Here is a 9612-nt window from a genome sequence, read left to right on the forward strand (position 1 = left end):
TCATTTTTTAAATGAAGCTGTAAATTTGGGATTTCCTGCACATTCTCAAGTTGAAACAGTAGGCTGTGAGGATGGCATGAAAGAAGGAGCACATTAACAAAATGATTGAGAATATGTTTGCCTTATCATTTCTTAAAAATGATAATGTAATATCTTCACTCTGTTATACAGGATGAGTGAAGCAGACTTTTCCTTTTAGGTTGACATGACGCATTAGTTGACTCGTACTGTGGAATGCACTGTTTTACTGCATGGAAAAAGAGAAGCTTTGATTACTAAATGAGACTAAATTTTCCCACCTATCTCTCCAAACCCTTCCCCTTCAGGGAAAAGCAATAAGGAAGTGTTGGATATTTTGTCTTCTGGGTTCCGACTGCCATGTCCAACCCGCTGTCCTCAGAATATTTACCGCATAATGATGGACTGCTGGGCTGCTGAACCCTCCAAAAGACCTTCGTTCCATGCTTTACACAGCCAACTTGATGCAATATATGCCAGGATCTATTTCAAGACCATAGAGGTATAGAAGGACAAAGACTTGGACTACAAGTGGATGATGATCTTCTTCTGCTGATTTGAAAACTAAAGAATAAAAGGTGGAAGAAGAGGGTGGTGACGACGGGAGAGGGATTAACTAACATGGATGTAGAATAATGTGGACGAGGAGAGAGAGAAACATTGCGCCAAATCAAAGGGTAAACTAAGAAGACAAATGAAGAAATCTGTTTTCAGACTGAAAATAGCCTGAGAAAGGTGTGGAAATGCACTACTGTCTAAAAGACACTGAACACTAAAGACCCTCAGCACATTCACAGAACCAACTGTTTTTAATTTATACTGTTGTTTTTTCTAAATAATAGTTCATTATTCACTATGTGCCATGTTTCTGTGCACACACTTTGAAATGTTCTGAACTCACAGGCCAGGGGGACTTAAATGAATCACTTGTGGTTTGACTTCAAAACTATTTGTGAAAATCAGGATTTTGTGCAATAATTAAATGCTGGTTGGGTTTATAGACAGACTAGCTGCTGGAGTCTACATATGGTAAGATGAAATGGTTTAACACATCTTTTCTAGACTTAAACATTTTGATGATTGGATCCATTGCCATGTAATTGAGTACATATCTAAGGAGCAGCTTTGGTGATCACATTACTTTTCATCTAGTGCCTCCATTGAGTTTGAGTGTCCTCTTCTCAAACAGTATCTTATACTAAACTAAAGAAAATTGAATTCTCATCATTTCCAGCTGTGCATTAAGGGATGGTCCAGTGTTAGAACCTTTACAGCAATCAACTCTTTCTTTGTACATACAGTTTAGCATGTGAATACTGAATTAAGGAAAACTTGGAAAATTGCTAATATTCACAAGCTAACATTTTGGAGATTCTGACTTGCACTTATTTGCTCCCAAAGCTGATCGTAAAAGTATAAAGTTGATATCACCTTTAAGTCTTTGTAATAACTATGGAGCAAGATGCCATTAAAAAGCATGAAAACAGGAAGCAAGAAGAACGAGCTAGCATGCTTCTCTCCAAAGTTAAAAAAAAGAAAATCTCTCCGAGCACTTGTAAAGCTTTTTTTTACCCGAACACAAGCAGAAATGTCAAATGTTTATGTGCAGTTTCAGAGGTTGTTTGTACAAGTATTTAAAGGGGAACTCCGGGGCATTTGAAGCGCATTTCCATTGCTAGAGGTTGTCAAATACTGACGGTAGGACACATACCGGTGCAAATCGGCGCTCCCTGTGCGGCGATTGCGCTGTTTGCGCAGCCTGTCATGCGAGGCTAATACGTGGTGGCTAGGGGCAAGTGCTAAACCTTCCACGTAAAACAACAACTTGCACACTGCAGAAACGTCACACCACTTTATAAACCATCCGACAATAAAGTCACAAGCCTTACCATCAAAACCATATGCATGGTTCTCACATTACTGGCATGGGGACGTTACAAAACAACTTTATAAACAGCATGTCACTTACCTCTTGTCGGTAGGCGCGCGCATGTGAAAGCCCAAAACAGTCAATGGACGATAATCCCATATACAAAACAATTATCTTCTCTAGAAAAACTGCGTTCAAGTATTTAAAACATTACAACAATATTACTGGGCATGTATTGTCTATGTATTGTTTAACGCTTGCCCTTAGCCACCACGTATTTGGTTAGCATGACAGGCTGCGCAAACAGCGCAATCGCTTCACAGGGAGCGCCGATTTGCACCGGTCTGTGTCCTACTGTCAGTATTTGACAACCTCTAGCAATGGAAATGCGCTTCAAATGCCCCGGAGTTCCCCTTTAAAAAGTAAAGCTCGGTTACGAGAGGCAATGTGCATTAACCTTTTAGAAATTCTGCTTGTTCACAGGCATTCCATTTGTGGCGAGAAGGCTCAGTCAATGCAGCAGTCCTACTCAGTGGCTGTTTCCCTGTATTTTTACTTCTTGATATTATTATTAGTTGTGCTAAACACAACTAATAGTTTGCTGGCTGTTGATATTCTAGATATAAATGTGATCCTTCTACCACTTTGTGTTTTCTGGCTTTGTGTGGCTTTACTCTGATTTGATTTAGAACTTAGTTTGTTTTTCAGTCGCCCCTTTGTTAGAGGGATTTATGAAGGTTTGGCTGCATGTTCCAATTGCTTATTAACATACATCCTAAACTTGAACAATTTAGCGACATACAGAACTAAAAGAAATAACTGTTGCACCTCAGAACAGTTCCAGTAGCATGCCAGCATTGATTGTGAAGCACATCTGAGGTCCGAGTTGAGCTGAGCCTGAGAGGGTTTAAACAGCTACTGTGCAACAAAATACCTTCGCTTAGGCACCACTCTCAGGACAGACACTGTAGTTCTTTTGACCCAAAAGCAATATTTTGGTATTTTTATCTATCAACTAATTTGTGTTTTGGGGCTTTCTGTAGCTTTACTCTGTCTTGTTAGAACGTAGTAATTTATCTGTCTGCCCATCGTTACAAGGGTTTTCTGAAGGTTTGGCTACATGTTACATATCTAATACATCTTGATGACAGCATCTCTGGAATATGTGTTTTTTTATCCATGTGAGATGCTTTTAATGGTGACTGACTCTTGTTGAGTCATGTGTACTGCCTTAAGTTATTATAGCCCGTCCAATGGGCCAAAATAATGTCCAGTTACAACTAGAGTGCCTATGTTTACATACAGACTCTGTACCTTCTCTTAAACATGGAATATGGACTACCGAACGATAAAAGACAATGATGGACATTTAGCTAAAAAGACTGTCACGGGGAGTCAGCCATTGTCAGAGAAATCTTCATTGGGAGGACAATTTCTTCATCATAAAATTGTAAAGAAATATTGCAACCTGCAATGCATTTTGAGAAAAATATAACTTTGATAATTTATGCATGATATTTGCTGTCAACAAAGCAAAGTTCAGGAAACTTTAGCCATAATCACAAAATCACAAGTTTGCATATGTACTTTTGCCTGTTTTGTAATGAGGTAACAAACACCATTGATGCAAAGATTAAAGTATTTTAAGTATTCTTTTGAAATACATCTGTGCATTTTACCATCATCTTAGGTCTTTGTCTTTGGACTGTCTTTGCCATGCTTTCGCCATAAATGCCCAAGAACTGGGAGAAAATGAGCTGAAACAAGCAGCTAATGTGGAAAATATAAGTCGGTCTGCTTCACAGTGTCACATATTTGAACGTGTTTAGGTGGAGGATCTCTAAAGTTGGTATGACAGGTTTTAGTTTCATATGGGGAAATAAAATGTATTTCCTATTCAGCAGTAGCATTTATCTCGTAAATGAGTTATCCAAGAAATAAGGCTATTAACAGCCACATGAGGTCATTACTGCATTGCTTTGTTTTTTCCTTTATTGCTTTTGCTTTGTCTTTACATCTTTTCCTATTTCAAGTTCTGCGTTGCTCATCCCTTCTCTTGCATTTGCAGTTTTGTGTTAGTTTTGCTATCTCAATTGTTTTTGCTGTTACTTAGCTTTTGTTAGTTGTTTCTGCTGTTTCATTCTCCAAACTGCTTTTCCCCCACTGTGCTTCATTCTGAAAAATTCCAATTCAATTGTCAACGTCTGGTCTTAAGCCAAGTTTATAAAAGTAAACACAAGGCTATGCCCTCCATTTTGATACTAATCCATGTAAAATCTGGCTGCTAACAGAGGATACGGTTATGCACTCTTGGGTATATATTAGGGCTGGGCGATATATATCGATATTTAAGATATATCGATATATTTTTAAATAAGATATGGAATTAGACTATATCGCATATATCGATATAGTTCAAATTTGCGCTGTAATACTTGCTTCAGGCAAGCCGTTGATCGGAGCTCTCTGCACTGCTTCCCTCACTCCGGCTCCGCCCCTCCTCTTTCATGCACAGAGGGGGGAGGGGGAGGGACACTCCGGCACTCTTAAACAAACATGGAGAAGGCAACAACGTCTGCGGAGCGTACGGAGGAGGGCCCCTTGGTTGGTAAAAGAAAAAGCAGTGGCTCAATCATTTGGAGATGGTTCGGATAGAAATTGTCAGACGAGCAACAAAACCAAGCTATATGTAGGGAGTGCCATAAGCACATTGCAGCCAGTGGTGGAAGCACTACAAATCTTTTTTATCACTTAAAAACGTGGCACAAAGTGCAATATGAAGAGTGTGTGAAACTGCGTGCTGCAGCAGCCACAGGCACAAGCCGTCCCCAACCTGACAAAGCTCCAGCCCCAAAACAAAGCTCACTGCAAGCTTCATTTTCCCGCTGTGTGACGTATGAGAAGAAAAGCGACAAGTGGCGTGCAATAACAAAGGCGGTGTCCTTTCACATTGCCAAAGACATGGTCCCTGTTGCATATGTGGTCAAGCAGAACCTGTGCGAACCTTATATGAGCGTGGCAGTTCACTTCATGCAAGACTGGGAGATTGAAAACAGCTTGAAAACAGTCTCCAAACAAGTTACTTTGTGCAGCTGGTTGAGACCGTTCAGATAAGCTATTAAGTTAACAAAAAGAAACAGGTAATCTCAAGCTGATGTTTAAAAACGTTTTTCTTAAACCGAGCACTTTATTTTGTTTTCTCTTTATATATAAATGCTGCCCTCAGAAAAAGATTTACCTATTTTATTTTATAGGGTAATTTTATTTAAGATATTTTTTTTATTTAGATGTGCACCTTAAGGCCCTGTCACACTGTTGCGTATGAGAGAAGCGTATGAGTTGCGTATGAAAATTAATAATATCCTTTTCATACGCACGAAAAGTCCTTGAAAATAAAGAATGACTAGCGTATGAGTAGCATATGAACTGCGCATGCCCAGCGTACGTTTCAACGCGCCTATATCAGCAGCCTTTCCACATTGCTCCATTATTGCAGTAGACGACGCGCTATCAACATCTCTCGAGACATTCATCTCGATCATGCCTCCCAAGAAGCAATCGGCGATTGCCCGGGCCCTGGGTCGAGGAAAAGGCAAAAAAACACAAGAATCATTCTCACCCAAACCTGCTGAAATGCCTGATGCACCTGCGGCTGATGAGTTACATGCTTCTGAGCGATCAAGATCCCCAACTCCTCCTCCTGACCGCTCCCGTGAATCGTCGGTTGCCTGCCGCCTCCATCTCCGCCCGTCTGGCGGAGATGGAGGCGGCAGACGGGCGGAGGCTATAAATACGCTAGCTGTACGGTACACCTTCATGCCAACATATGGCAATTTATGTCCAGCGTTCTCGACCTATCAGTAACGTACCTATATCGTACCTCTAGCGTATTTAGCGTATGCCTAGCGTATGCTTAGCGTATTAACCATACGCACAAAAGTTTTGAGCATGTTCAAAAATTTATTTCTGCCTCAGCGTATGCCAACGTATGCCAACGTATGCCAGCGTGCTTGAAACGTATACAACCTATGCCTAACGTTCCCCTGGCGTATGTCAGCGTATACCAGCGTATGAGTGATAATTTTCATACGCAACTCATATGCTTCTCTCATACCCAACAGTAGTGTGACAGGGCCTTTATGGAGCTTTGTTATACAGTGTGTTATACAGTTATGTTTACATTTTATAGTGAGTTTTCAATAAAACTACTCGTATTTGGCTTTGACTGACTGAGCATTTCATATCACAGCTCTCACTTTGCGGAAAAAATATCGGGATATATATCGTATATCGATATTCAACCTAAATATATCGAGATATGACTTTTGGTCCATATCGCCCAGCCCTAGTATATATGTTATGCTTGCAGTAGCTTTTTGTTTTTGCTGAAGCCTGGCTGCTCACATACATATAGGGGAAGCTAATGTTGTTCCTCAGGGACTGCTACCATTATCACACTTTGCATGCACTGTATAAAACTGTGTGGTATTCTGTTGTCCACATTACCAAGTTCATGCCAGAGAAGGGAAAGATTCATATGGACAGGTTTTAATTACGCATCCTGGCACAAATAAAGAAATAGTCTTGTGTTTAGCCTCATTTTTTCTTTTAGACTTAAGGTTGCAGGTTCGAGACTACAACCTGTTGACAACTCTTTAGTTCTTCAGTGTTACACAAAGGTAAAAAAGAAAAGCCATGTGGACAAGGGAAAAGCAAAAAAAGCTCAACTATTTCCAAATAACTAAAGTCGTAGAAAAAGCAAAGTCAAGCAAAAGTCAAAGCCAGTGTGAAATGGCATTTCAGAAACAGTGAAGCAATGTGGGAGAAATAAAATGACAAATGATTACGTTGTATAAAAAATGATAATGCAAAAATGTCCACATTCATTTATTATTCCATATATTTTCCTTTATATTTCCACATTTTCTCCATTCTACACTTATTTTTCAATGAATGGCTCTTTATATGTCCCCATTCATTCAGCTATACATGATACTATTGTTACGACCCGAGGGTCGTATTTAGTGTGTGTGTGTTAGGACTGCAGCCAGGTGAGTTGGTGAGCAGGTAAGTTGCCCCAGCTGTAGGTGACTAGATCTAATCAGCTGGGCTGCTTTAAAAGATGCTAGAAGACCCGCCAGTGGTGCCAATGGGTCCAGCTATTGTTGGAGTGTTTTCCAATAGCTTGTGCAGGTTGTCTGAAGCTTAACTCTTTCAGGGGAAAGAGGTTAACAGTTTGATTTTGGGTTTTGTTGGTCTGTTAATCATTTAGGTTCTTGTTTGTCCTCAGCAGGTTCCGTTGGGTTTGTGTTTTTCTTCTAGGTTTTGGTTGAATAGTATTACTTTTCTTTTGCAATAAATGACCATTTAAACATCAGCCATCAGTTCTCCTTGTTTTATTTCCTCAGCTCGGGACACTTTATTGTTACCCCGTAACAATTGGGGGCTCGTCCGGGATTTGGGGAAATATACAGAAGCTGATTGGCTGTGTGTGTAGCGAGTTGTTTGCTGACGTGTGTGTGGGATTCCCAGTAAGGATAGGTGAGTGTCCAGCTGAACCGAGTGTTCAGTTCTTCCTTCGGGCACTCGTTTATTATTTTGATTTGTTATTTTCGGGGCGAATCCTGGGTGGAGATTCACTCTCTGTTGGGGGCAGGCTTTTCAGGGCTTGTGTTGCCGCTGAAGTTGTGCCTTTTAAAATCGCCTGGCAAGCCTCAGAAGATAGACAGGTGAGTGGTGGGGGGAGGCAGGTACTGGGGATTCTGTGCACGTGACACGGTTGTATACAAGTCGGCTGGCGTCTTGTGTTTGCTATTTGGACTACTTTGGTGAGTAACTGTTATAGTATGGCAACCTTTGATCTAGCTTTGTTTGTAGCAGATCCTACGGTGGATCAGCTGGATAAATTAAGGAAGCGAGATTTGGATGACGTAGCCGAGCATTATGGCATTTCTGTTGCTAGCTCGCTGCGTAAAGCGGAGTTAAAAGGGATTATTGTGAAGGCATTGGTTGATGCCGGTGTTCTCTCCCTTACCTTGCCAGTAGATGGACAGCCTGGTGACTCGCAGGTTGGCGTTAAATCCGCCGCACCCTTTGGTGAGAGTGGCACTGAGCCACCGGTGTTGCCTTTTGTTTCCCCTGTTGTTAAGGCCAGCCTTGTGGGTGAAGGGCCAGTAACTTTGCCACAGTTTCAACCATTTTCTATGGAATCTTCCATGGCATCCCGAATCGATACCCGTATAAAGGTCCGATTAGCTCGCCTCCAACTTGAAAAAGAGGAGCGAGAGCAAGAACGGGAGCTCCAACTCCGGGAGAGATTGGAACTCAGCAGGTTGGAAGCAGATACTAAGATCCGACTTCGTCAGTTGGAGTGGCAGTCGAGAGGTTCAGGGAATTCTTCAGACAAATCTGTCCACTTGCAGACAGAGTCCAACTCTGAGCAACCGATTGAGGTAAGCAAATACATAGCATTAGTTCCTGTTTTCCGCGAGGCTGAAGTCGAGTCTTACTTCAGTGCATTTGAGCGCATTGCGAGTGCTCTGCGCTGGCCAAACGATGTGTGGGCGATTCTGTTACAGTGCAAACTGAAGGGCGGTTTATGGTCGGAAACCAGGTCGTCTGCGTGTGTGTCGCAGTTAACGCAGACATGCCCCCCCCCCCCACCCCCTTACACAGACACTCTGGTGTACCTCCCCAAAATTGTAACTCACCGCAGACAGTGCCGCAGATATCGTCGCAGGGAGGAGAGAAAGGAGGCCTCTGATTGGTCAACTCTACATCCGCTCTACACTATGCGTATTTCCGGTTTGCTAACAGGCTAATGGTGACGCTAACCGTGCTAACCGCGACGCTTCTTTCGCCTCTCTGCCAGCTCCAGTAGTAGCAATATTTCTTCTATTTCTAGATCGATCAGCTGCATCTCAATCAAAGTGCGCATTCGTCCAGTCGCCATTGTTGTTGAATGACCTCCGTAACCGGAAGAGAAACACGCCACCCACCACACCCACAATCCTAGCTTGTTCGTGATTGTCCCTCTTGCGTTGTGGCGTGGAATTAACATAGCGCAGACCGCGCTTCAAAATTGGGCATAAATCAAAAATAACTGCGTCATGTCTGCGACAAGCTCACTGCGACACACTGCTGCGAGAGTATACACGGCCCTTGACTGGTAATTCCTCCAGCCCCTTTGCATCCTATTCCAGCGGTTGGAGCACCCTTTGAGCATGTTATTGTGGATTGTGTGGGTCCTTTGCCAAGAACTAAGTCTGGGTACCAGTTTTTACTCACTGTAATGTGTATAACCACGCGGTTTCAGGCTATTCCCCTGCGAAAAATTACTGCGACTGTGGTGAGTAAAGCATTGATTAAATTCTTTACAACTTTTGGTTTACCTCGTGTGGTGCAGACAGATCAAGGCACTAATTTTCTGTCAAGAACATTCAAACAGACTTTGCAGTCCTTGGGAGCGTCTCATGCTGTGAGCAGCGCCTATCATCCTGAGTCACAGGGCGCATTGGAGCGATGGCACCAAACATTAAAGGCTACAAATGCTACAAAGGTTTTGCTATGAGACGGGTAAGGACTGGGATGAGGGGTTACCTTTCATGCTGTTTGCCATTCGGGATGCAAAACAGGAATCCCTTGGATTCAGTCCTTCTGAACTGCTGTTTGGACATAATGTCCGTGGTGTTACAAGATAAGTTCACAAGTAACCCTCCATCTAA

The 9612-nt window shown here is 42.2% G+C and overlaps 1 protein-coding gene across 1 annotated transcript in view; it reads left to right on the top strand.

The window, feature by feature from the left end:
* Positions 1-1724, top strand: part of srms (src-related kinase lacking C-terminal regulatory tyrosine and N-terminal myristylation sites) — a 28627-nt gene extending 26903 nt beyond the window's left edge. Inside the window, exon 8 of the mRNA XM_075475358.1 lies at positions 327-1724. Coding sequence (XP_075331473.1) covers positions 327-526 — 200 coding nt within the window. The 3' untranslated portion in view covers positions 527-1724. The remainder of the gene's footprint in view (positions 1-326) is intronic.
* Positions 1725-9612: the final 7888 nt, after the last annotated feature.

The sequence above is a fragment of the Odontesthes bonariensis genome, chromosome 10, assembly GCF_027942865.1.
Source record: "Odontesthes bonariensis isolate fOdoBon6 chromosome 10, fOdoBon6.hap1, whole genome shotgun sequence".
NCBI lineage: Eukaryota > Metazoa > Chordata > Actinopteri > Atheriniformes > Atherinopsidae > Odontesthes > Odontesthes bonariensis.